This window comes from Podarcis tiliguerta (genome assembly GCF_965153285.1).
Source record: "Podarcis tiliguerta genome assembly, chromosome: 6".
NCBI lineage: Eukaryota > Metazoa > Chordata > Lepidosauria > Squamata > Lacertidae > Podarcis > Podarcis tiliguerta.
Window position 1 is genome coordinate 32,001,559 of NC_139539.1, and position 27,448 is coordinate 32,029,006.

The 27,448-nt window shown below is 46.0% G+C and overlaps 2 protein-coding genes across 6 annotated transcripts in view; both read left to right on the forward strand.

Moving 5' to 3' along the window:
• Window positions 1-903: 903 nt before the first annotated feature.
• Window positions 904-16,180, forward strand: PTPN7 (protein tyrosine phosphatase non-receptor type 7). 5 transcript variants are annotated; one of them, XM_083444541.1, is made up of 10 exons: window positions 904-1,045; window positions 1,765-1,993; window positions 4,931-5,114; window positions 6,253-6,337; window positions 8,099-8,175; window positions 8,265-8,402; window positions 10,082-10,192; window positions 13,174-13,331; window positions 13,876-13,989; window positions 15,795-16,180. In XM_083444541.1, the coding sequence occupies exons 2-10, from the start codon at window positions 1,875-1,877 to the stop codon at window positions 15,886-15,888; spliced, it is 1,080 nt and encodes a 359-aa protein (XP_083300667.1). In that variant the 5' UTR covers window positions 904-1,045; window positions 1,765-1,874; the 3' UTR covers window positions 15,889-16,180. The 5 variants fall into 5 exon arrangements, with proteins under 5 accessions (XP_083300667.1, XP_083300671.1, XP_083300670.1 ...); XM_083444545.1 differs by having other exon boundaries at window positions 13,881-13,989; XM_083444543.1 differs by lacking the exon at window positions 904-1,045 and adding an exon at window positions 1,065-1,084.
• Window positions 16,181-17,069: 889 nt separating this feature from the next.
• Window positions 17,070-27,448, forward strand: part of ARL8A (ARF like GTPase 8A) — a 42,165-nt gene continuing 31,786 nt past the window's right edge. The window contains exon 1 of the mRNA XM_083444622.1: window positions 17,070-23,484. Within this exon, the coding sequence (XP_083300748.1) occupies window positions 23,362-23,484 (123 nt within the window). The 5' untranslated portion in view covers window positions 17,070-23,361. The remainder of the gene's footprint in view (window positions 23,485-27,448) is intronic.

Here is a 27,448-nt window from a genome sequence, read left to right on the forward strand (position 1 = left end):
CACATTTTTCACAGGCATTTCAGTATTTCCTGTCCATATCAGTGGATGACTGATGGAGTGTGTCTGCTGGACCCTCACCTCAATCACAACTTCCCTGCCCTCCACTATCTTTCCCTGTCCTAGGTCTGCACACAAATATTTATGTGCTTGTGCACATGCTAATAAGGGCACATGCTAATAGTAATCAGGAGCTCGGTCTAACATTCCTTTTGATCCCTCAGATTTGCACAAAATCAAAAATTGCACGAGCTAATTTACAATTGCATGACTGTGTGCATTTGAACACTTCTTGGGTAGGGACATTAAACAAACAGACGATCCGAGGTGTGTGCATAGCTACCTGCACACATGCCCTGTCAGTACCTAACTGGCATAGCTGAATTGACCAATTAGAAGACAAAGGCCATGCCTACTGGGATGCACAGGAAAGACCAAAGTTGCTTCTCCTATACATATTGTCTGGGTATGGATTACTCTTGTCTAATTTGAATGGGGTGGTGGTGGAGTGGATGAACAGCTAAATAATGCTCAAATGTGGGCAAGCCCTTTACAAATTGCTCCTCTGAAATGGATTGCTAAAATCTAGATTTCCCATCAGTGTGGCACCATCGGTGGAACTGTTGCTTTGCAAGCTTTTGCCTATCGCTGGACTGTGGCCTTCAGAAGATTGCCCTGTCTGAGGGCCAAATCCCCACCCTTGATTCAAGGAGCCATTCTGCATCTGTGTTATCTGCAACCAGAGATCTACTGTTTTTCTGTTGGTTAGCTAAAATATAGCAATCCTTGGGGCAGAATGCTCAGAAAGGATCTGAGTCTCTGCACTGCCTTGTGAGAGCTCCCCGGGGGGTTGTGCAGCGGATGGAGCTGTGAAGTTTGTGGCCGGCACATGTGTGTGGGTGGCTGCAAGGGTGGAGCAAGAGGGGGAAGTGCCAGAGCAACCACCAGCATAGTGATAAGGAATTTCCTGCGCTCGCTTTTTATTTATTTATTTCACCGGGTGGCTGGTTATAAACAGCAGGAGAGATGGGTTTGCCGACAGCAGTGGGTGAGTGACTATCCAACCAACCGGGAGTGTCGGAACAGGGTGGGCGAAAACCTCTGTGTCTGCTAAGTCTGTGTTGTGGAGACGGAGCAGAGAGGAAATAAAGCCCAGATGCTGGGGCCGAACAGGAGTGCCATGCTCAAGAATGCCCGTTTGATTTAAGCGGCCTGTGACTTCCCAATTGGTTTATGTGAACTTGGTTGCCCATAGCTCTGCTGTTTGTGCCTTTCTCTTTCCTAAGCTGGACTACCGTAGGAAAAACATGTCCCTCCTCTGTCTTCAGGAATGAGTTTACTGTCCGCAGGTTATAATTTGGTGAATGTGCATGTGTGTTGATGTAAGCAGTAGTCTTGTTCCAGACCTTACAGACAGAGGTTCCTTCTAGACTGGGATTTTGTACCCCCACCTGCAGGAAGTAGCATGTTCCAAAGACAGCCATGTTCTCCATGAGGGTTTCCCAAACTTGGGTCTCCGGCTATTTTTCGGACTACAGTTCCCATCATTTCTGACCACCCTGCTAGCTAAGGATGATAAGAGTTGTAGTCCAAAAATAGCTGGAGACCCTTGGGAAACCCTGGTCTAGACATTATCTGAGTGAGGCTCTGTTAGGTTTACATGGGGCTTTTTGTTGCAGCCTCTTCCTTCCTAACAGGGGCGTGAGTGACATACAGGAAGTTGACGGAGCTCTCTTCAATGAACCGCTTGCTTTTTGTGGTTTCTAGGTGTTCCTCCAGCCCCATGGGCTGGCTGACCCGCATGGCACCTGCTCTCAGGGTTCCTCGGGTGGCTGGCCTCTCATACCTCAGTCCAGAGAATCCTTTGCCGGCACAGCATGGTCCTCTCCTGTTCAGCATGCGCTAAAGTCGATAGTTTCAGCCTGCTACGTGAGCGAAAGAGGGCAGGAATGGAGAAGTCTCAGGAAGTCAAGAAACATGTGCGTCTGCAGGATAGGTGAGTTGAGAGTGCTCTGCGTTTTGGCTCAATGTGCAGATCCCAGGGGCTGAGAGTTTATGTACAAGTCGTTGTTCTAGAACATGGGTAGGCAAACTAAGGCCTGGGGGCTAGATCCGGCCCAATCGCCTTCTAAATCTGGCCCGTGGACGGTCCAGGAATCAGTGTGTTTTTACATGAGTAGAATGTGTGCTTTTATTTAACATGCATCTCTGAGTTGAGGGGCCTGCTTGGTGTTTTTACATGAGTAGAATGTGTCCTTTTATTTAAAATGCATCTCTGGGTTATTTGTGGGGCATAGGAATTTGTTCATATTTTCTTCCCAAAATATAGTCCGGCCCCCCACAAGGTCTGAGGGACAGTGGACAGGCCCCCTGCTGAAAAGGTTTGCTGACCCCTGTTCTAGAAAGCTACTTAACAGATGAAAAGGGGTGCTTTGGGAGAAAAGGGGACTCACAGCATCCTAATGAGAAGCAAGATACTTCCATGGACAGCTTTATATGAACCAGGCTGCTTCCAGCGGCATGCAGCTGTACTCAGGACCGGTGCTGAGTCCAGTGCCTGGAACTTTTAGAAATAAGACTCTGACTATGCTTAGTATTATAATTATTGTTTATTATAGTTATTTGCCACTTTTTACAAGAAGGTGTCTCAAAGTGACTTGCAATGGAAGAACAGGACTACCAAGACATATTAAAGCCTATTATAAGACGCGGGTGGTGCTGTGGGTTAAAGCCTCAGCGCCTAGGACTTGCCGATCGAAAGGTTGGCGGTTCGAATCCCCGTGGCGGGGTGCGCTCCTGTCATTCAGTCCCAGCGCCTGCCAACCTAGCAGTCCGAAAGCACCTACAGGTGCAAGTAGATAAATAGGGACCGCTTACCAGCGGGAAGGTAAACGGCGTTCCGTGTGCTGCGCTGGCTCACCAGATGCAGCTTGTCACGCTGGCCATGTGACCCGGAAGTGTCCTCGGACAGCACTGGCCCCTGGCCTCTTAAGTGAGATGGGCGCACAACCCTAGAGTCTGGCAAGACTGGCCCGAACGGGCAGGGGTACCTTTACCTTTATAAGACTGCAAGGAAAACCCCAAAAGGCTCATCCATAAATATATATAAGGGCCTATCCATGTGTCCTGTGATTTCAAGTCTTGGGTCTCAGAGGGTAGCTTTCCCCCACCCCCACCCCTAGGAAAACCTGCTGTTTACTGGTGAATCAGAACAAAAGTCAATCCGCACAAAAACCTGATTGATGTTTGTTCCAGTTCAGTGGGTTTTCCTGGGGGAAGCGGAAGGATGGGTGGGGTGGAGGGACATCTCTTGGACCTGTGACTTGAAACAAACACCCTAAATTAGTGGCTGCACCTCTATGCATTTTACTCAGCAACATGTCAACCTACCACCCTTCCCAATAACCCACCCTTTTCCAAACCCACACGCCTCCCGACCCCTCACATGACACTGCATCCCGCCCCCTGGACCTTTTGCTTTCCACCTCATGCTGCTGCAGCAGCCAAGTTGGATGAAGAGATGGCCCAGCCAGATGAAGACTACAGGAAAGAGGCCAGAAGTGGTGGCTGGTCTGGGGATCTGCCACTGCCCCTTCTAGCCAGGCTGGCCCTTTATCATAAATGGTGGCACTGGCAGAAGCAGATTACCAGACTGGCAGACCCTGGCTTCTGACCACCTTCCTCCTTCTTGCATTGGGCTATTTTTTCACCCTAATTGACAGTGGTACAAAAGCAACAGATCCCCAAGGTGGCACCAGTCAGTCTGCGGGTCTAGATCCAGGAGCAGAGGCCCCAGGGCAGGTAGGCGGAGGAGCCAGTGGAGCTGCTGGGGGGCTGCTACAGCTTGTTTCAGCTGATCCTTTGCAGCTTGCCTAGACCACCCATTCACTGCCTCTCTTTACACTGTATTTCACAGCACCACCTGTCTGTGGACAAGTGAACTGCAGGATGATGACATTCTTACATTTTTATTATATAGTAAAGAAAGCAATTCTAACTCACCTCATTGAACACCAAAAGAGGCCACAAACAGACATGATTTCCATCAAATTAAGGGCTGAAGGCCTGGGTAAATAAAAATGTTTTTGCCTGATGCCTAAATACAGAATGATCACGTCAGGTGTGTTTCCTTTAGGAGAGCATTTTATAAGCAGGGAGCCACCACAGAAAAGGCCTTTTTTTGTCCCACCAGACCTCCCTTAGAGGGGACACACAGAGAAGGGCATAACATCAGTGTGGCTGTTTTAGAATTCCTTTCACACAAACATTTGCAGAATTCCTCTTGCCCTGTTTGTGCTTAGTCTGGAACATTTCTGTTCTGGAAGAAGGAATGGACTCCCATAATCATTAGAACCAATTTGAGGATTTTTTAAAATATATGATTGCAATATCAGCCTGAAACTGGGCCAACATAGGAACTCTCTGGCTCATTAATGTGTGACACTCATGAGCTGGGGTCCCAATAATTGTGTAGTGACAATATTGCTTTGGTACTGTATGCTTCATATTCAGTGTATAGTTAAATCCTCAATCTTAGGCTTCCCTTCTAGTTTCTCTCAGTCTGGAGTGGCTGTGTGATGCTGCAGCTAGAGTCTAGGGTATTTATTTATTATGTACATTTGTTGTCCTCCCTTGGGCATAAGGTCCTTGGGTAGGTTACAAAAATGTAAAAATATAATATTAGAATTTAAAACAATTTATAATCAGAAGATGGAGAGGGAAGCATTGTCAATATACACTTGGCAATTTACTTGCATTGTTTTATAAGATTTATGCAGGGTTAAAATTGCCTTTGATCCCAGTTACTATTGTGCATCTTTCCACTAGCTTGCAGCAGCACATTTTACCCCTTTCACACAACCCTTCCACCCTATTCTATAGATGGCTTTCTCTAGGCTTATAATTTGCACATTTGGGTTTCTGTCCCTTTCAGAAGGGGCTCCAACGTGTCGCTGGTGCTGGACATGAGTTCCCTGAGCAACACAGAACCCATTTCATCCGTCTCCACCCCAAGGGATGTCACAGTGAAGCTCCTGAACACCACCAGCCATCTTCTTACTCAGAGGATGCTCCAGCAGCAGAACTGGAGCCTAGAGGAGCTTCAAGAGGAGTTTGCGGTGAGACACTCAGAACTGCCTCGTCCTTATTTCATTCCAAGCTAAGCTCCTCCAATTGCACACCATCCTGCAATCTAGAGTACTGCATATTGTAGAATTGGGAGAGATTCAGAGGAGAGCAGCCAGAATGCTCAAGGGAAGGTTCCAGAATTGGGGTTGTTGTTTTTTAGTTTAGAGGAAAGGTGTAAGAGGCAACATGATAAAATTGCATAAAATTATGCATGGTTTGGTGAAAGTTGATAAAGTATTTTTTTTTTCTTCCTCTCTCCCTCTCTTAGTTATAGTATTAGATCATGAGGATCTCACTCTCTTAACACTAGACCTCATGGGCATCTAATGAAGCTGAATGTTGTAAGATTCAAGACAGACAAAATAAAGTACTTCTTCACACAGCACATTGTTAAACGATAGAGTTAGCTCCCACAGGAGGCAATGGTGACCACCAACTTTGATGGCTTTAAAAGATTAAACAATTTCACGATGAATAAGGCTCTCAATGGCAACTAGCCATGATTCCTATGTTCTACACAATGTGGGAGGCAGTATGCCTCTGAATGCCCGTTGAGTGTGCTGGGAAGAGTGCTCAGGTCCTGATGTTGGGCTTCTCCTAGGTGGTGGGAACAGGATGCTGGACAAGATGGGTCACTGGTCTGATCCAGCTCCTTCTTCTTATGTGTTCCCATTAGAAAACTGTTCTGCTGCAAGAAAGGGGAACCTGTGTTTCTGCAGATGCTGGTAGACTCCCAACTCCCATGTCCCCCACCCAGTATGGCCAATGGTGATGGATGATGGGAGTTGTAGTCCAAGAACATCTCCAAGAACCATTTTCATGCATTGGCAATGATCATTTTGTGCCTAGTATCTTAACAGAGCAGGAAGTCCCTCCCTTTTTTCCTGGGTTTTATAAAATGAATAATAACACCACTACCCTTTATAAAGAGCTGAGCTTCTTTAGGCAGGTGAGAGATCTCCATAACAGTCCCTTTGGGCTGATAGCAGGTTAAAAGGGGAACAATTCAGAGTATGTGTTGGGAAGCAAAAACATATCTGTATTTATACTCTCTCTTTCAAACACTTTGGGTGCTTTATGTTTCAGAGAGGGGAATATTTCAGCAATTCCTTCTTTCCTCCTATACAGAAAATCCCCTCCAACTTTGCCAGTGCAGAAGAGCTGGACATCCCCAGACGAGCAGCAAAAGACAGATATAAATCCATCCTACCAAGTATGTTTGCCGCTTGTGAACAAGGAAAGTGGAAAGGTGGCAAAGGAAGGCAGACCAATGGACCCATCTATTCTCATTTGTATTCTTTGACCAGTGTCAGGTCACATTCGCACCATATAGCTAAAGCACATTTAAAGCGCACTGTGTATCCCGCCCCCGCCGGCCCAAAAATCCTGAGAACTGCCTGAAACTGTAGTTTTGTGAGGGATAAAGTACTGTTCCCAGGATCCTTTGAGGGAACACAATGCACTTTAAACGTACAGTGGGGGTGTGACCTTGCATTCTTGCTGTAGACGGGGCGTACACTTCAAAACACTAGCATGGCCCTATTTTTAGTCCCATCGCCAGACAAGGCCCTTGAGGCCTATGTGTAGCTCTCCCCTCTTACACGCACACTGAGAGGTGGCACGACTCTAGGTCAGTTGTGACTGTGTCAGTGAGTATAAAAGAGACACACATAGCTCTGTTGTGCACCTACAGAGCAAATGGTTGGATTTTGTTTTTCATGATCAGGCTCCTTAGCTTCTGAAAATGATCAGGCTCCTTAGCTTCTGAAAATAACAGCTCAGTCACAGCTGCAGCACTCCTGGCTGTTCCTCCAGAGAGCTCTGTTCATTCATCTTTGCTTTGATGATGGAGCTGTGTGCCACATGGCGTGTCCTATGTCCTTGCTTGCTGCACCACCCCAGCCCTGCCCAGATAAGCTGTGGGGATACTTGTGTTGGGAAGGTAGCTCCCCACTGCCACTGAGGAATGCAGTCCTCAACAGAAAAGAAATGAAAAGCTTCCCTGCCTCTTCTGTAAAAGTTCCACCCTTTGGCTTTAGCAGACATAATTTCAATCCCTGCTGAGATGTGCAAGTTGCCTTACATAACCATAACAATACATTGTGGCTTTAGAAGTTGTGATGAGTCGGAGTGGAAAAGTTTCTAAAGGCCAGAGACATTGGGGAACCTCTTGTAGATGCCACCTTGTTTGCGTAAGATGGTGACGGGTGTTTGAGTGGAAAACAACTCAAAGCCATTTTATATCCCAGATAGACTTGCCATTGTGGTGGGATGAAAACTCCACCTGTGTGAGCAGAAATAAAATGACTGCTCTGTGTTCCAGCTGCTGTAGTGACATATATCACTTCTGACATGACTGTTGAAAAGGCAAATTCATTGTAAATAATGAGTCTGAGCAAGGACAGAAGAACAATGAGGTAGCAAAGACTGAGTCAAATGTGCTGGAAGGTGGGGGGAGCATCTCTCTGAAGGAGGATCTGGCCAGCTTTCTGACTTCTTGTGACACGGGTGGGGAATCCATAAGCTCGAGAGCCAGTGTGGTGTAGTGGTTAAGAGTGGTGGACTCGTAATCTGGTGAACCGGGTTCGCATCCCCACTCCTCCACATGCAGCTGCTGGGTGACCTTGAGCTAATCACACTTTCGTGAAGTCTCTCAGCCTCGCTCACCTCACAGAGTGTTTGTTGTGGGGCAGGAAAGTTAAAAGGAGATTGTTAGCCGCTTTGAGTCTCCTTAGGGTATTGATAAAGTGGGATATCAAATCCAAACTCCTCCTCCTCCTCCTCTTGGACTATGGATCTCATCATCCCTAACTGTTGGCTGTGCAGACTGGGGCTGATGGGAGCTGAAATCCAACAACATTTGGAGGCCAACAGGTTTTCCACCCAAGGATTAGGATATTATAATTAGATGATGCTCTGTGCATGGTCTTTGTGTTCAGGCATCATGTCCACTGTAACCAAACTGTCCCTTTAGATCCCCAGAGTCGTGTGTGCCTCAAGAGAGCGCTGAGCCAAGAAGACGAGAGCTACATTAATGCAAACTACATCCGGGTGAGCCAGAGGGTCATTGAGGTGTGAGAAATCTGAAGATGACTGTTGGGATGTGTCTTACTTGTTGATATTTCTGTCTCACCTTCTAGGGTTATGCTGGGCAGGAGAAGGCCTATATTGCCACCCAGGGGCCCATGCTTAATACAGTCAATGACTTCTGGACAATGGTGTGGCAGGAAGGAGCTCCTCTCATTGTTATGCTCACCAAACTCAAGGAAGCAAAAGAGGTATGATTGGTGTGGGCCTTGAGCAGCGCCGGCCCTACCATTAGGCAGAGTGAGATGGCTGCCTCACGTGGCAGATGCTGGGTGTGTGTTTGTGTGAGGAGCAGACAGAGTGTGTCCTGAAACCACTAAGCTAGTCTGCTGCCCTCAAGTGCAGTGGCGAATGCCACTCCATTGCCATTACCAAAGTATGATTCATTGGTGAATACGTTGGTGATTCAAGTGCCAGTCTGGCTGGCTTTTATATATGTAATGGAGAGAACACCATTGTGTCCTTTACCCAGTGCTTTTTTTTTCTGGGTACCCAGAAAAGGGTACCCAGTACTAGCAACTTAAAATAAAATTTAAAAAGTTAAAAGTGTGGCACTTACTATAACAACTTCATGGTGAGTACCTGCACCTTTTTTATTTCTTTTCTTTTTTTTAAAGCACTGTCTTTACCTCAGGCAGCAAAATGTATTGGGCCTGTAGACTTCTCTCCATCTGCTGTGAGTGAGCATAAATGAATTCCCTGGAGGTGAGGGGACTTTCCAGACACTAACAGAATAACAGTGAGCAAGCTTAAATTTGTAAACATTTCATCAAACAGGGATGGACAACTGATACTTTTATTCCTGCTGAGAGCTCTTCCTTTAGCATTAGTGGTAAAAAACCCCACAGCATTGGTAAGTGCTTCTCGCTTTCAGGAGCAGAATTTGGTTCTCACTGAAGAAAGAACAACAGAAGCTCCTAGATTAGCAAACCAACAGTTTAACAAAGAATGCTCACCCAAGCTTCTATAACTGTGTATTTTGGGTCATAAATGCAGGGGGAAATTGGGCAACCAGAATGCTGACATTTCCAACCATGGGCCAGATCTCTGCTTCAGGGGGAAGGGGATTAATTTGGCCCCCAGTGACACTCACTCTTCTAAAATGCATCCCAAGACTTCAGTGCAGCATAGGAGGACCGTGCTGATGAGTTGTTTACACCCCATTCCTTAAAAGATCTCAGCTGTGCAATATTATGCATGCTCATTCAAAGAGAGGGGAAGTGTTTACTCAGAAGTAAGAACCACAGTACTGTATTCAGTGGGTCTTTTGCTTCCCTGTGTGTATAGGATTGCAGAAGTGCTTTTTTTCTAGGGAAAGAGGTGCCGGAACTCACTTGTTCTCTTATAATGGCTATGGCGCCTACCTGAGAGGTGCCAGAACTGAGTTCCAGCGAGTTCTGGCTAAAAATAAAGGTCAGGATTGCAGCATTATTATATCTGGAGGCTCTAGATATGAACCAAGAGGGATATCAGAGTTTAGATGAGATAGCTTAGCCATTTACACTGCCTCCCCACTGTACTGAAGATATTTGTACTGAAGATATCTTCAGTACAGTGGGGAGGCAGTATAAATGGCTAAGCTACCTCATCTAAACTCTTGGTTCTTCCATAAGGCAGCTTCTGGAGCAGCCTATAAAGAATGTCGGGGCTTTCTGAGTACCTGTTTGCTTTGTAGGCCCCTTGCCGCTGTACACTAGCTTTTTGATCCTGGTGTACTGTGGTCTGGATTGCGTAGGTGGATCTGGTGTGACTGGAGCTGGTGGTTGAATGGTTCTGCTTTTTTATATTATGCTACTATTCTGAGTCACTCGCTTATGTTGACTTACGCTGCCACTTCTCCTCATGGGGATCCTCGTCCTTCTGGTTTCAGAAATGTGTCTGTTACTGGCCTGAAACGGAGGCAACCTATGGGCCCTTCACCATCCGCATGCAAGGCATTTGTGAGTGTGAAGAATACACCATCCGCGACTTTGGCCTACAGGTAGGTCAGGAGGGCTTGGGACACAAACAGGGGCAGTGGTGCTTCCTGGCAAAGGTTTACTGTGCAGTCATTGCTGCTCATGTGAAGTTAGAAGTTTGGAGAGGTGGCCTGGGAGAGGGCCTTCTCTGTGGCAGCCCTTCAGTTGTGGAATTATCATACATTTCCGTGTAAAAGATGAAGTGTTTTTATTTAAAAATTACGTTAAAAATTGGGGGTCGTCTTATGCACGGATAGTGCATAGGGGGGACGTGGGATTGGTTTCTGCCACGAGCCAGAGATGGTCAGCAGCTATTGGGCATGGTAAAGGTAAAGGTACCCCTGACCGTTAGGTCCAGTCGCGGACGACTCTGGGGTTGCGACACTCATCTTGTTTCACTGGCCGAGGGAGCTGGCGTTTGTCCACAGACATCTTCCGGGTCATGTGGCCAGCATGACTAAGCCACCTCTGGTGAACCAGAGTAATGCACGGAAACGCCATTTACCTTCCTACTGGAGCATTACTTATTTATCTACTTGCACTTGACGTGCTTTCGAACTGCTAGGTGGGCAGGAGCAGGGAGCGAGCAACGGGAGCTCACCCCATCGTGGGGACTCAAACTGCCAGACTCAAACGATCATCAAGCCCTAGGCTCTGTGCTTTAGACCACAGCGCCACCCGCATCCCTATTGGGCGTGTTATTTGTGGTAATTGTGTGGGCAATTGGCAGCTTCTGCCAGACGATATGTGGCTTTTGCGACGTGTGCGAGTGGCAGCGTAGGTCAGGCAGGTGAACGATTTTTGGCAACTCCCCCTAGAAAAAGCTCAACAACTGTGGGCAATCTCCCCCCATTTTCTTAATTTGGAGTCATCTTATACACAGGGGCATGTTATACACGGAAAAATACGGTAGCTCCCCACCGAAGTTCACCTGCACCTTCATTACGTAGTGTCTGTTGCATCCTGAAGATACACCTCTTTCCCCTGACCTTGACATCTTGCAGGGAATGCACCCAGCAGGATTGAACCCTGCCCACGCTCATCAGCTGGTGTCAGCCCATGACACCAGCTGATTGACAAATAGGCATGGTTTTTTTTGAGGGGGGGAATAGCCTCACAGGCCAAAGTGGACCTTCTGGCAGACTGTCTCGCAAGTGGGTTCTTTCCCACCTGAGTTAAGGTCCAGAAGGGAATGTTAGTTTGCAAACAGGTCATTCAGAACTGGCGTTTGTGTGTACCCAAGTAGCTCATGAACACACTCCTGTTCTTCTATTCACCAACCACACCAGCAGGTGGAGTTTGGCAGAAGGTAGCCTGGGTATGGGGGGGGGGTGTTGTTTTTTGCCCCACCCTCAGTCACTCCTCCCTCCTTCCCTAGTTAGTTTACAATTAAACTGCAGTTTCTGTTGGAAATTGCAGTTTCTTGTCCTTAAAAAAAGGTTTTCCCCAAAAAATTTGACAGAACAGAATTGCGCAACATCCATGATAATGAAAACATATTTAGTGCTCTGAGTGGGTGTGTGCGTGTGCCAATCTTTCGGCAAGTTAATATCATTCCTCTCTCTCAGCCTTCTCCAACTGATGGCGAAACTTCATATTCAAGGCACCCTGAGATCCAAGAGTGGCAGAGGAAAAGGGAATCAAACCAGTCTCCTGGAGCTTTTCTCACTGTTTTTTCTTTATGCAAACTTCTCCAAGAATCTCCCGCAGCAGAAGGAAGCTTATTTGCATTATTGGAGAGGTTACATTTGCCTCTTCCTCGTGTGTTCCACCCACCCACCCACCCATCCGCAGCGGGGCTTCCTTCTGCTATAGGAAACAGCATAGAAGAAACAACAGATTGATTTGATTCCCCTCTGTTGTCACAACAACATGATCAAATGGGTACTTTAAGCTGAAGTGGATCTACACACAGGAAAAAATGCTATAAACAAGTCAGAAATTACATCATTGGGGGGGGGAAACCCCTATGGAAAAACGTGTATAAAAATTTCCTGCTCTCTGGCACCATCCGGTGTTGCATGTTTATAGCACATTCAAATTGTTTCTTTACTAATGTAGCTGAGTCCCCGGTCCTCCCCAACACATCTGAAAGCAAATCTGTACTGCTTTAACAGTCATGTCTCCCCCTAGAGAATCCTGGGAATTGTAGTTTTCCTCTCATGAAGATACAGTTCCCACCACCCTTAACAAACTGCAGCTCCCAGGATTCTTTGCGAGGAAAATTAAGGTGGCATAAGAGTGTTTGAAATGTATGGTGGGAATGTGACCGAAGTGAGGAGAGAGGGATTATCTTAATTTACAGAAAAATAGGCATGCTCCCAAGCCTCATACAGGGCACTAAGCAGCTTCAAACACTTGTTTTTATTATTGCTCAAACCTGCTCATGTGAGAAGCGAGCGGGAGGAGGAGTGTGGCAATAGAGGCCACTCATGGAAATGCCATCACACATGTGACAAACTGCCCTTCCCCTGCTCAAAAATGTGCTAAAGGCCTCACACGCCAGCAGTTGCCACAGCTGTATGCAGGCAATTTTACAAATAAAAATAAATAAAAGTGTAGGTTGGCATTTTGAGGGTGAAAAACTTCTGAGCGAGAGCAGCAGCATAATATAATAAACTGCAGTGCGGAAGCACCCTTTTGCACACACACCATCCTCAATGATACTCCATTCCGTTTCATTTCCCACCTGTTTTTCTAGAAACCCGCGAGTCAGTCTGCAGTCTGTGGCTACTGAACAAGTCTAGGCCTTACTGGACTGTTTTTGGGTCCCATCCCACATTATGCTTTAACATTTTGAAATGTTAAAATGATTGTAAAATTAGTGAAATGTATAAAAGCATAAATAATTTTTTTTAAAGACATCAAAATAATAATAATAATAATAATAATAATAATAATAATAATAATAATAATAATAGCAGCAGCAGCAATGGCACTCACAATCTGAACATCAGAAATGGAGGGAATAATTATATGCTTTCTGTTTCATGATGATTCTCAGCTCAACGATGAATGTCGTACGGTGAAGCATATTGTTTTCTCATCCTGGCCAGACCAGAAGACCCCAGAATCAGCCAAGACCTTCTTGCACTTGGTTTTGGAGGTGGAGAAAATTCTACAGGCCACAGAGAGCAGAGGACCTGTTGTTGTGCACTGCAGGTGAGAAGCTTTCCTCATAACCCTAAAGCAGTGTAAGGAGTTCAGCGTCCTTGGCCTCAAATACCTCCCCAGACTGAAACCTCAGTTCAGAACCTATGGACTTCCTGTTTTATTTACATTTATATATACCACCTTTCCCTCCAAGGAGCTCAAGGTGGTGTATCTGGTCCTCCTCTCCCCATTTTATCCTCACAACAACCCTGTGAGGTAGGTTAGGCTGAGAGACAGTGACTGGCCCAAGGTCACCCAGTGAGCTTCATGGCTGACTGGGGACTAGACTCCTAGTCTCCCAAATCCTAGTCCAACGCTCTAACCACTACACCATACTTTTCTCCTGTCATGTATTTGCAGGTGCTGGTAAAACAAGTAAAATGTATGGTCCTCAGGCTACTTGATCTGTGATTGTGAGAGAAAGAAAACATTCACATTCACTGCTTGTGTGTGAATGCGTCAGCCCCTTTCTCCTGACATCCAGAACCTTCCTCACCCCCCTCAAAGCCTCAGGGGCCACTGCAATCTGACATTATCTTGGTGTTTTGTTCAGTGCAGGAATTGGTCGGACTGGCTGTTTTATTGCTACGCAGATTGGATGCCAGCAACTGAAGAATAAAGGAGAGGTGGATATTTTGGGGATAGTCTGCCAGCTGCGCATAGACAGGTGTGTGCTGACAATCTTCTGAGCTTTCTCATTATGTGTAAAATTCCTGTACGTGGTAGGGGAAAAAAACCTAGCACAATGCATTGTATGTGCTGATGCCCTGTAAAGCAGTTAGGAAACTGCCATTGGTCTGAGAACAAGCTTATTAACTGGGACTGAGGAGTTTGACCCTATTACACACGTGTGCTTTTTCCACCCCACTGGCTCAATCTAAAGTGAGAGTGGCAATCCAGTGGATCTGGAGGGCACCAGGTCGAAGGCAGCTTCAGATGGTAATGTGCATTGCTTCAAAATGGGGTAAACATTGCAGGGCTCTCTTGCTCATCTTTTGCCCCAAAGTCCTACTCCTGAGGCGCTACTCCAGAGCATTCTGGCATACAGCATAAAAAGAAACTTTCTCTCTCTCTCTGCTTAGTTGAGCTGCCTTTTCATTAGCTGGGTGGTTTTCAAACTCTGTTTTAGGGAACTCTGGAGTTCCCTGAAAGCTTATAAAAGTTGCCTGTTGAGAACATCAATATTTTGTTTCATATTCTCCTGCCCCGGCCAGCAGACTCTTAAGAGAGTTAATCATAAAATTTAATTACAATAATGATCTAAAACAGCATAGAAACGTTAACAAAAACTTTCAAAAGCAGTAGGAAATCACACCAATAAAATACTGTTGGCAGTCATCGAGTGAAGCAAACGACTTTATAAACACGATTGTCTTCACCAACTTCCAGTAATGGAGGGAAATTTCCCCTGAAATACTTGCTCAGTGCTACTGATCTCTTTTACAACAGGTTGGGGAATATGTAGTCCTCCAGGTGTTATTAGACTCCAGTTCTCAACAGCCCCAGGCAGCATGGCTATTGTTCAGGGATGATGGGAGTTGTAGTTCAGCAGCATCTGGAGGACCACAGATTCCCTCCACCCATGGCCTACACAGCATGGGAATTGTTGATGTGCTCTAGAGTGTATATCTCAGTCCATGCAGAGATGTGTGTGTGGAGTCCAGTAGACCTGGCCTGGCCAGCCAGCACTCCAGGGAAACAGTGTGCCCTTGTACAATAGCCTTCAACCATTGTAGGCTTGGGACACACTGTTAGGTCAAATATACACCATTGGACCCACTTCTTCAATGTTTTACCATGTATGTATAAGGAGACTGCACAGTAGCAGATTTGACCAAAATGTAGCACGTGTGCTATCAGGAAAAATGACAAAGATCTAGAGGGCCCTCTCTCTGCAACAGCACTTTTCAGTTCCACCACGAAGAAGAGCATCTGCTTTGCTTGCAGAAGCTCCCAAATTCAATCCCCAGAATCTCCATTTGGAAAAGACACATCGAAGACCCTTGAGGGCTACTGCCAGTGAGTGTAGACAATACAGTACTGAGTTAGATGGACCAGTCTGAGTCAGTTTCCTATGTTTCCTTCTTTAACCCACCCCTCAACAATTTTTCAATAGCAGCTGCTAGTGTTTAGTTTCCCCCCAGCATTCCTCCATGGTCCCACTGTGGCTGCTTCCTTGCTTCACTGTGTCCTCCCTCCCTCCTTCCCCTAGCCTGGGCCACTATCCCTGGACAACACTTGCAGTGAGGCCCCTAGGAGCATTGTTTTTACCACCACCACTCCTTTTGTTATCTTTAGTACATACAGAAGATGCACTAGAAGGTTTGCTGCACTTTCTTGAACAATAGGCAGCTTCACCTGAATTGTTTGCAAGCCGTGTTGGGCTCTCCCAAGATGCTAGTTGTTTCACAGAATTGAATCATTGTAGCTCCCAGTGAGTGCACAACTCAATAGTTTTTCTTTGTATTGCAGGGGTGGAATGATACAAACCAGTGAACAATACCAGTTCCTCCATCACACACTGGCCATGTATGCATCACAGCTTCCTAAGATCACAGACTGCTAGTGTCATTTTCTTGTGTTGGCATGTGGAACTGGCTCCTCTCCTCCTTGACACATGGCTTGACGGAGCCTTTTTCTGACTCTCCAATCAGTAGCAATATAGAGAAAACTAATTGTGTTTCAACTGCCTGGAGTGTAATCTCTGCCCAAGAAGTACCTGGTCGCCGGTTGCATACCATAGGAATGTCTTCTATCACAAAGCAGACTTCAAATTCTAATGTTGTGTTTCTTGTGCTTGTTTTGAACTCCCTGAATGATGTGCGCAAACTTAAACCAGATTTCAGGTTCCTGGAAAATACCAGTAGTTTGTTCTGTTTATTGTTTACTATTCAGGATACATGACTGTTGATATCAGATGTGGTCACTAATCCAATCTCTTCTCCTCATTCCTGTTACACTTCTTTGGAGAATGCTCTCCTTCCCACCCCACCCCCTGGCCTTGCATCCAAAATGTCATCAGGAAGAGGGACTTCATTAATTGTGAAACAATAATTTTCTCCCCACTCATTCTACCGATGTTCTCCAGTCTCTTGAAACTCAGTTCCAACAGCTCCGGCCAACAGCTGCAGCCTCCATGTGGTTTTAGGCATGTTTATTTCTTCTCTGCATTTCCTCCTTGGAATCCAGAAATAATTTCCTTTGCACTGCTTTTATTATGCTGATCATGCATAAAGAAGCAAATGTTTCAATACTGAAACTCGTCAGAGAAATCCATTATCTATATACGAGTCACAAATTTACGAGTCACGCATGGATGTTGTGTTAAATCACTCAGTGGGATTGCATGAACAGTTCAGGACTTAAATGGAAATAAGCACTCTGTAGATTTGGTAAATATACAAGCACTGGGGTCAAATCTGCCCCCACAGTCCATCCACAAAAGGCCAAAAGTTCCTCCTTAAGAACAAATACCTGCCACAGTGATTAATTCAGTTTATTTATGTGCACATGTGCAAAGATTGAGCATGTCTGCTTGAACTGAAACAAATCATGGCTTACCTTCAGGGAGCACAGCAGCAGGACAATGGGGAGGAGTGCTGTGGCCATGATATTTGGAACCCATATATTTTCTTGTTTGTGGTAAACCATGGTTTGGCTATGTGTAATGTGTGAATTGAGTCAATGCAAGGCTAGCTGGAGGAGCACAGAGCTCTGAGAAGGAAGGGGAGGTCAGGAGTTAGCAATTTAAAATGAGGTTCCAAGTTGGTTGGTCATTGGGATCAGTAGCATGAAACCTGCCTAGCCTCTCCAGATAAGAAAAGGTTGAAAGAACAAGGGCAAGGGCCTTGAAACCCTGTCAGAGACTTCTGTGTGACTCTGCATGGAATCTGGAAACTTCCTTGAGCCTTACACTCAAGCTATTGGAAGGGGCTGGAGCCGCACACTAGAATCTTAATCACGGCAACACTCTCCCTCCTCTGAACTCCTGCCCTCAAAAATCACTCTGCAGTTTTTTTCTGGGGTTCAGTTCATTTCAATCTTATTTTACCACTTTTATGAAGCAAAGTCAGTGGAGCTGCAGGGACACCTCGGAGAACACTGGAGAAGTAAAAATAGCCAGTACTACAGAAATTATTATGTATCACTGAACCCTGTCATTTTGTATTAGCTGTTCTCAAATGTGTTTGCCAAAGCCTCTGCTGGTGTAGTGGCTGCAAGGAAGACTAGAACATTGTCTTTTGTTTTCCACTCCTTTTTCTTCTGCCAGGAGCTAACATAATCAAGAAGGTTGATAATTTCCACCTATTTGAGTCTGAAGGAGGAGCATCATCCAAAAAAGGCGGCAACCACCTGCACTGAGAATCTGTAATGCAAGTGTACACCTCAAATCTCTGGTGCTCTGCCCAGGAACAACAGTGCCATAGGGACAAGGTACTACTGGAATATTTCCCTTCCAGCTAGCAGCACCAGCTGCATATTGCAGGTGGGACTTGTGTGCACACAGAATTTTGCAGATAACCCAGGAGAAACACCCACATCCCAGAGATGAAGTGTTACAGAGACTTTTAGCATGAATTCATACATTGTGATGTCATTTCATTGCAGCATCCCATTCTGCCACAGGTATCTGACATCCACAATGATTTTGCCTTATTTCACAGGATTTCCAGGAACAAAAGTGAAATATTTGCATACCAAACTCCTTGCACTATATTGAGAAGCCAGAGCTCAGTGGTCCATTCGGAGTATGACTCAGCTGAATACAACCCAATGTGAAAGCAGGTCTCTAAGTTCATCTACATTCACTGCTGCAGTCCTACACCACTGGTACCCAGAAGGGATTCCCACCTTCTACCATTAAGCTCCCACACTACGCACTTAATATCACAGCCATATTATTTGTGAACTTGAAACTAAATTAAAAACAAACAGTAAAGCAGAAGTAATAAGATCTGATTCACACTTTATGTGAAAGACAAATTTATCGCTTGTTCTGTGTGTGTTTCAAATACTAAACGTATTTTAAGAGGAAACCTCTATATACAAGGACATGTGCCAGACACCTGTTTTGGGATTTAGCTTCCAAGTGTATGTCCACTGCAGGTTTACAGACATAGTTCACCCTTTAAAACATTCTGGGTGCTTGTCTGAAGATGTGATGGATGAGCAGCGAATTATTGTGTTATGGGATCTGGCTCTCAGCTAATGTGCACATTGACTAGATAGTACCTGCTCGAATCAATAAATTTCACCTTTACAGTTAACGAGATCCTCCTCCTCTTACAGTCTCTAGCTGGAAGGAGAAAAATATTTCACATCAAATGCATGTTTTACTGTAAAAAGCAAAAGGGAAGGTAATGGTGTTGTTTTGTCCCAGTAAATATAACTAGCATTGTTGCTGCAGGGAAATTTGCAGAGGTACTGTAATCATCATGAGCCATTGCTTTTCATGGGCTATAGATCTGAAAGGGCATTCAGGAGAATTTGCACTCATGGCTATGTGGATAGTGTCATTAAATATTTTAAATCACTAGGTGGCACTGAACTCAGTTGTATCTGTGTGGAACCAGGAGATTCCTGTTGCTGTTCTAAGTTTGTTATTTAGTTTCCTGACTAGTGTGTTCTTAGGCCTTCCAAGATGATAGGCAAGAAGGTCAGTTAAATTACACTGCATAGGCTTTCTTCCATGCTTTGGAATCCAGCTGATGTGTCTCCTTTCTATAGGAAGAAGAAAATAAAGGGATATTTTTTAAAAAATCTTTATATTCAGGGCTCAATATCCTGAAGCAAGATGTGGCTCTGACATCCCACCACACAGATCTGGCCTGTGCAGCTGCTCTGTGGTTGAGACTCTTGGTGAAAAGAGGGTATTCCGTGAGGCGCTGCTGCTCTCCTCAGCTTTAGCTTTGGGCTGCGTCGGAAGCAGCGTCGGAAGCCACCATTGCCAAGGCCAGATCAGGATCTCCCACCCCGCCAAGCATGCCTCCTGAGGCAGGTCACCTCATTGGTGTGTGCCAGCCATGCTAGGGCAGCAAGATAGCTTAGGGGCTGCAGGGCAAGCCACATGGCACACCTTTCTAGCCACTGTCCTCCCCTCAGAATTAGCCTCCTGAGGCAGTTGCCTCACTCTGCCACATAGTAGGGCTGGCCCTGTTTAGATCAGAGCAAAAGTTAAAGCTATGGTGTGTGTTTTTTAAAAAATATATAGTGGTGTAAGGAAGGGGTGCAATTCTACCTCAGGGCTAGAGGTTATAACAGGATTAAAGCACAGTCTTTCTGATACCAAACCAACCACATAATTTAAACTGATTGATTCCACTTCATTTGGCAGCATCTGCTATCTGTCTTCCTTCTTTCCCATTTCCTCTCCTAGCAGGCTGCAGTGGTTGAACAAGCAAACTGCCACCAAGACAGCTCCAACAGCAACAGGCTCTCTCCTCTTTGGTTCTGGTGGGCTGAGTCCACACAAAGGGCAAAAACAAGGGGATGGGGAAGACACTGTATTCTCAGAAAAAACACACTTAAATTAGGTGTCACTGGCAACAGCAACTTCCACTCCCGTTATCCATGCCATAAGCTTTAAGTCACAGGACAAGAGCTCTTCAGTTCCTCAAAGTAGAACTTGAATGAAAGGAGGGGCAAAGCTAATCTTATGTGCTACCAATCCTATCCACTCCCTCTTTCTTTTTCAGTGGGTGCAGGAGAACATCCCAACAGATATAGTTCTCATGTGTCTAATTGTGAGAAGATTTAGACTACAATACTAAATATTCCACTGCTTTGCAAAATAAAATCCAACAAAATTCACAATGCCAACTTCAAAGGAAGATTGGGATGTTAAAAAATAAATAAATTAGTAGCAGAATGGGTTTTGTATTTGGTGCTGGACTAGGCATGTTTCCAGTGGGCAGATATGAGGATGGAGTGGGTTATTGAGGAGAAGAAAGGAGTGCGTTTCTCTGAGCAGGAGAGATAGCAGCTTGCTTTGCATATCACAGTAAGCCAAAGTATGGATTACCATGACAGTATGAATGTGCTGGCTCCCAGAGAGCACCCTGCATCTACTTGGCCGGGGGTTTTAAGTCAATGCAGGATACCAACTAAGTCAAAGTTTTGTTTAGTGTTTTGTCTGAACCCAGGATTGAGTGAGAATAGTGGTTTCTCTTCCCTGCCTAGCCTCCTTGGACTCACAGTGCACAGCACCACTCAAAACATGATCACGCTGTTGTCTACAAGTGTAGATCTGTGGTCAGTGGAAGGAAGGAAGATGAATTATATCAGCTTGAGTCCCAAATGAGTCAAGTGGCAGCAGAGGATGGTGGAGGAGAGGAGATAAACACCCAATCTACTTCCTTCTCCTAATTAAGAACATCAGAACACCCTGCTTGACTAGACCAAGGGTTCATCTAGTCAAGCATTATGTTAGTAACAGTAGCCAGCCAGTTGCTTCTCCAAGCCTGAAAGCAGAGCAGGAAGGCAACTGACTTCTCCTATCCCCAGCTCTTTATATTCAGATATTCTGCCTCTGAACTTGGAGGTTCCATTTAGCTATAATGTCTAATAGCTTTTGACAGATGTATCCTGCATAAATCCCTTAAAGCCATCTAAGCTTCAGAGGCTTTCTGGACAAAAGACCATAATTAGGCTCTCCCAGTCCTGCCTTCATTGTTCCTCCCCAAAGGTGATCTGCCCTCTAAGAATGCCTCCAGAATTTGACTCCCACAGTACTTGTCATCTCTTGGTGGCGAGGAAACTGGAAAAATTGGGTTGTAGTAGTGGCTGTACTCTGAGTTTGCCTTCTGGGAAAAAAATAGAAGAGGGGGGAAATGCATGACAGGCACACAACTGAACATTCATGTGGAAACAGCAGGAGGAAGCTACTGTTTGAAAAATGTGGAAGTAACTCTTTACCAAAGTAACTCTTTGTGGGGTTGTAAAGTGTGTGTCATTGCTGGCTAGTAACTGCAATACAGAGTTCTGAGTATTCTCCATATCTGGACAATTGTCTTTATTATATTGTAGGAAAAACAGAGCTTCAGTGCAACGTAAAAATTAACCTGTATGACTTCTATGGTACATTAGATACCAGTTACTCAATGCGGCTTCGTAGCAAATATATATATTCATATATTTGAATACATATATTTGAACAAAAATATGTATTCAAATGAAAATATTACAAAGCACTACACAAAACTTTGTAACATGGCATCTGTTTATTTTCTATTTAAAAAAACAGTGTTGTTGTTTAGTTGTTTAGTCGTGTCCGACTCTTCGTGACCCCCTGGACCAGAGCATGCCAGGCACTCCTGTCTTCCACTGCCTCCTGTGGTTTGGTCAAACTCATGTTGGTAGCTTCGAGAACACCATCCAACCATCTCGTCCTCTGTCGTCCCCTTCTCCTTGTGCCCTCCATCTTTTCCAGGGAGTTTTCTCTTCTCATGAGGTGGCCAAAGTATTGGAGCCTCAGCTTCACGATCTGTACTTCCAGTGAGCACTCAGGGCTGATTTCCTTCAGAATGGATAGGTTTGATCTTCTTGCAGTCCATGGGACTCTCGAGAGTCCAGCACCATAATGCAAAAGCATCAAATCAGCCTTCTTTATGGTCCAGCTCTCACTTCCATACATCACTACTAGGAAAACCATAGCTTTAACTTTTTAACTAAAAAGGTGATGTCTCTACTTTTTAAGATGCTGTCTAGGTTTGTCATTGCTTTTCTCCCAAGGAGCAGGCGTCTTTTAATTTCGTGGCTGCTGTCACCATCTGCAGTGATCATGGAGCCCAAGAAAGTAAAATCTCTCACTGCCTCCATTTCTTCCCCTTCTCTTTGCCAGGAGGTGATGGGCCCAGTGAATATAAAAAATGGAAAGGGACCACCTGCATTTTCCACCTTCCCACATAAGAGTGGGAAGGCGGGGAACAGAGTCTATGCATAATGGATGGGAAATTAGGAACTATTAGAGGAATACAAAAAAATAAAAATAAAAAGGATTTCTAGTTCAGGAAATTCCCACCTCCAGTTTGCTACTGATCCGTAAATTTGACCTAATCGTACTCAGTAAGATGGAAGGCATTTCTTTGCTTCTGTTGTCCACTCTTCCTTCCCCTGACCTGCTTTCCCCAGACACATCTTCTCAGCTCAGCTCCATCTACAAGTATAAGATCTGGATCATGCCAACTGATGCAGTTTTTTTCCAAAGGCACATGTCAAAACAACAACAACTGGAGCCAAAGCTGCCATCCCTCTTTAGACTTCTTATAGATTGGATCCAAACTTAAGTCACACTTGGGAGCAAACCCACTGAAACCCCTCCATTTACATCCCACCTCTCCAATCCTGGCCTCACCCTTGCCTCCAAAGGAATCAGAAAGGATTCTGGGAAAGATTCTGACGCAGTGTTTGTTGCCCCTTGAAGCAAGCTCACACCTAGCGATGTCGAGGCCAGGGTGCGCATTACGAGGGAAGGCCTGCAGGCCTTGACAGCGTCTTATCTTTCCAGGAACAAAAAAAAAGACTGAGCAGGTGGCGGCAAGCTTGTCTTTCAGAAAACCTGTTCTGCATTTCTGACTTTTTATCCGGTAGGGGCCTCGGGGTCCCCCGCCCCCCAGGGAAGCCCCGCTTTAATGGAAACCTGGGAACCCCGCTTCAGGAAGCGAGAACACGACGAAGTCCGCCTCGTTGCGTTCCGTGGGGCATACTCGCAGGAAACGGAGTAAATAGGATCGCAACCTCAAGCGTCCCCTGCTAGGCCTCGCCTGCGCCGAGTCCTCCCGGCCTGCAGAGGCCGCTGCCGGGTCCCGCGGCGGAGGCCGTCGAGAGCCGCCTCTCCGCCCGGCTCAGTCGCTGCGTGACCCCACCCAGGAGCAGCTGAGCGGCCGGAGCCGAGCGTGTGCGCGTCTGCGAGCCGAGCGGAGCCCCGAGACAGAGCGCGGCGGCGGCGGCAGCGGCAAGGCCGGCTCGTTCCGGGGGACAATAAAGAGGCTCCGGGCCTGGCTGCGCTGCTGCGAGGTTGGAGAGCAGAGAAAGGAGCAGGATGCTGGCGCTCTTCACCAAGCTGCTGGACTGGTTCCGGGCGCTCTTCTGGAAGGAGGAGATGGAGCTCACCTTGGTGGGGCTGCAGTACTCGGGCAAGACCACCTTCGTCAACGTGATCGCGGTAAGGGGGCCTGCCAGGGCGGGGGCGCTCCCGGCAAGGGCCTCTCCCCGTCCCCGCTTTCTAGTAGGGCCGCCCGGGCAGGATGGAGGCCTCCCTTCCCGAGGCAGGAGGACGCCCCTCCCCAGATCATGTGCATTGGGAAGGGTGGCCTGTCTGCACCCCACCCCTCTCCGGGCGGGGTGGGGTGGGGGGAGATTATTAGCAGCCTCCGTTTCTCAGCTACCCTTTGCGCAGAAAGGGCTTTTCCTCCTGTCCTCCTTTTCTCCCCGGTTTAAATGGGGCGGGGAGAGGGAGCGACGGTGTATGCAATGCGGGCAATGCCTCTCAGATTACACCCCCCCCCGTGCCCCTCTCGCCGTTCGCAGTGCGTGTCCTCTTGGCTCCGTTACTTGCTGCTGGCGATGAGGAGGAAGAGGCAGGTCGTCTTGGATCCAATAATAATAATAATAATAATAATCGATCCGGATTTATGCACCCGTGTGCATTGGAATTGGAGCGTCTGTCTCGTGCGGCTTTTGAATCCCTTTCGGGGCGGTGGTGGGAGCCTGGCCGGGGGGGGGGGGGCGTTCTGAGCGGAGAATCTACGCTCGAGATGGCTATGAACAGGCTGGGTCCCTGGTGAGAGGAAGGGACGCCGTTCCATCTCCTGTGATGGATGGTAATTTCATCTCCATCTTTCCTGATCAATATGGCAATTAAGCAGGGTTTCTCTGCGTGGTTTTTGTTTTGTTTTTTGTTTAATTTAGAAAGGAAATTTAAAATTGCGATAGGGTTTTCTGTTAGAGCGTCTCATTGCACAGTCTTAAGAAACCATCTTAGGAAAGCAGCAAGATTTCAGTTTGTGGAGAATTTCCCAAATGGAAAGCCACGACTTTCTCTCCCCCTCCCACATGCATTCTGCAGTAATGGCTTCAAAGTGTGCATTTAATGAAGGGGGGGGGAGGAGGTAGAGGAAAGACATTAGATAGCACATGGAATGGGGAGTATTAGCTGTGGGGGAATATTGATAAGCTATCTTGAGCCTTCTGTCCCAGGGCCTTGAATGGCAGAACTGTGAGGTCTGTGCTGTTGGATTTAGTGAGGGGCATTGTTCTAGGTGAGTTTGCGGAACTGGAGTTCTTCCATCTTTTGCTCTTCCTGGAAAGAGGATTGCAGCATGGTTCTGCTCAGAATCACGCGACACCATCTCTGAATACTAAGCATTTTTGCCTGTACAAGGAAGTGGATGGCAGTGATGAAGGTTACCATAGCCTACTGCCTCTCCCTTCTTTCCATCAGTCTGTCATAAACCCTGGAATCCTTTTGTCATGTTTGAGTCTCTGTTCCACTTCATTCCAGCTTTATAATACAGTAATGGGGGGCATGTTTGAGTTTATTGCCTGCTAGCTTTCATTTCTCAGAAGAAATCCCAAATGTTTCACCATTCTCCCCCACTCCATATGTGCTCTTAAAAAGAATGTGTTTGCCTTACTGTAGGTGATTTCTTGTAGGTAATTCTGGAACCCAAGCACATCAAGAGACATTTGGCTTCAGTGCATATAAATTAAACATTGTGGTTCAATATGAGTTTGAATATAATCTGCACTTTTTAATATGTCTGTCTCTTGCATTCATAATCTTTTGTAACCCTTGTGGAGGGTCTGCAGATGTGGATTCCTGGCCTCTCATTTATGTACTCCTGAATTTTGAATGGTGAAGACATGACAATGCAAACTGGATAATATGCTAAATAGTGAGTCCTGTCTGATGTGTTTGCTCCAGAAGAGATGCGTTATCATTGACCACTGATTCAGCAGTGTTTTCTGGACAGAGCCATGGAATTGGCATGTGATTTCTCAAGGTTTAAACTGATCCTTGATTTGAAATCTGGACCTTTCGCCTTTATTTTTTTTAGTATACTCATATTCTTTTTTTAAAATTATTCTGTGCCCAGACCTTAGGATAGATAAACAGATTACATTGTTACATTGTTTTATCCCAACAACAATGAATTGTGAATTGAACCAGAAATGGATATGCCTTCTCCAAGCCAAATTGTTTTGATTTGGGAAAGGTAACTTATTTTCATAACAGATGATCACTCCTGATGATGCCCAGAGGCCTCCCAGTCCTGCAGCTGGGAGGATGTGCATGGAAACCCCCAATTAGGATGTAGCTGCTGGAACATGCTGTGTCAGGTTTCAGGGGCATGAAGAACTATTAAAATTCAGTTCCTTATGTCCTTCCAGCATTGTCTAGGGATTACAGGAGGGAATCGAATGCAGCCCTGCAAACCTCTCTTGTGTCGACTCTGAATGCCAGTTACTGAGAATCACAAGTGGGTAGAGTGCTGTTGTGCTCAGGTTCTGTTTTAGGGGTTCCCATAGGCATCTGGTTGGGCGCTGTGAGAACAGGATGCTGGACTAGATGGGCCACTAGAGTGAGCCAGCAGGCTGCTTCTGGTTTCTCATGCCCTTGGGACTCAGCCCAAACAACACCCCTTTTTCTGCTGCTTCACCCCCTCCTTGAGTGTTTTTTGCCTGGCTGGAAAGTGTTCTTGAATTCTGATAATGCCTCTTGATTGCCTGGCTGGAAGATAGAGAAAGGCTCTGAGGGTATGTGTAGAAACTACCCAACATAGTAAGGTATGTAAGGTACCCTTTGACCCAGACCACCACTGGCATGTGTCCCCTGGAAAGTTGTCTAGAAGGGAATGGGGCCCTTTGACTGAAAAAGGTTCCTCACCATGGAACCTACATTTCCCCATGGTGTCAGCTGGCCTCAAAAGGTTAAAAAAAGTAAAGGTAGATGGGATGGGTGGGGAGGTGTCAAAAATAAGGACATTTTATCTCTCTCCCCCCCCAATTTAAGATCTCCTACATCACTAGGTTGATCCTGGTCCTCCTATATCCCAAGCTGCCAGCATACTACCATAGCATAACCGTTGTGTTACAATACAGTGGGTGAACCACCTTGTTGTGCAAAATTGTTTTGCAGTGACTGCTAATTTCAGTGTTTGGGATGATACAGAGCAGGGACAGGTAGACCTCAGGCTTGTGAGATCTTCTCTGTTTAAGCAGAACTCTCAGATCTACTGACAAGAGCCAGGTACATAATAGTGGGTGGGTGGAAACATACCCTTGGAATTTTTGTTTTCAGTAGCAGAACTTACTGAGCTTACGGGCCTATCACATAAGGGTCCACTCCTGTTTCTCCACCTCGCGCCAGCTTTCTTCATCTTTTCACTCTAATTTAGAAGAAAAAAGGTCTCTGTGTTGCTAAACAACTGGAGAGTCAGATTCCTTGCTGATCTACCCCAAATCATTCATAGATCTATCAGTAGATCCCAACCTACCTTCTGCCCACTGCTAAGACAGAACAGAGCATATGCTGAGGAAATCTTCACCAGTCTCTGGTTACAGCTGGAGCCTTTTTAAGTTGAAGGTGGGAGAGAGATGAGTAAGCAGCCAGCCAGCACAGTGAGAGGCCTACCACTCTCTTCAGCCCTACCTTTGTGTCAGACTTAAAGAGTCGTCCTGGAGTATACAAGCTCATTTATTCTCAGCTGCCTTTGTCTCTCTCTCTCTCCCACTCCAGTCCTTTACCATGCTGTTTCTTTTGCCTGTAGAAACCTCTATACAGTATCTTTCTTTCCCAACTCTTTCCCCCATTTTTATCTGGCTAATGCAGGGCCTTTCTTTTTGTGTCCCATACAGCACCTAGCATATACTGTTCAGCATGGCTAAATAAATGATTAGCAGCAATAAAAAGATCCTGTTTCAAGATGTTTATTGACAGCTGATGCGTAGTAAGCACTGCAGAACAGGGATTGCTTGATGATTGCTCTGTTCACATGTTGTGAAATCTCATGCCCTTGGAAGGATGTACCAATGCTGTGCTGAAGACTGTGAGTCTTAAGCCACTCATCAAGCAAGGAATGTGCTAAGTAGGTTGCCTTAGACATGTCTCCAGCTTGCTGCCTCGG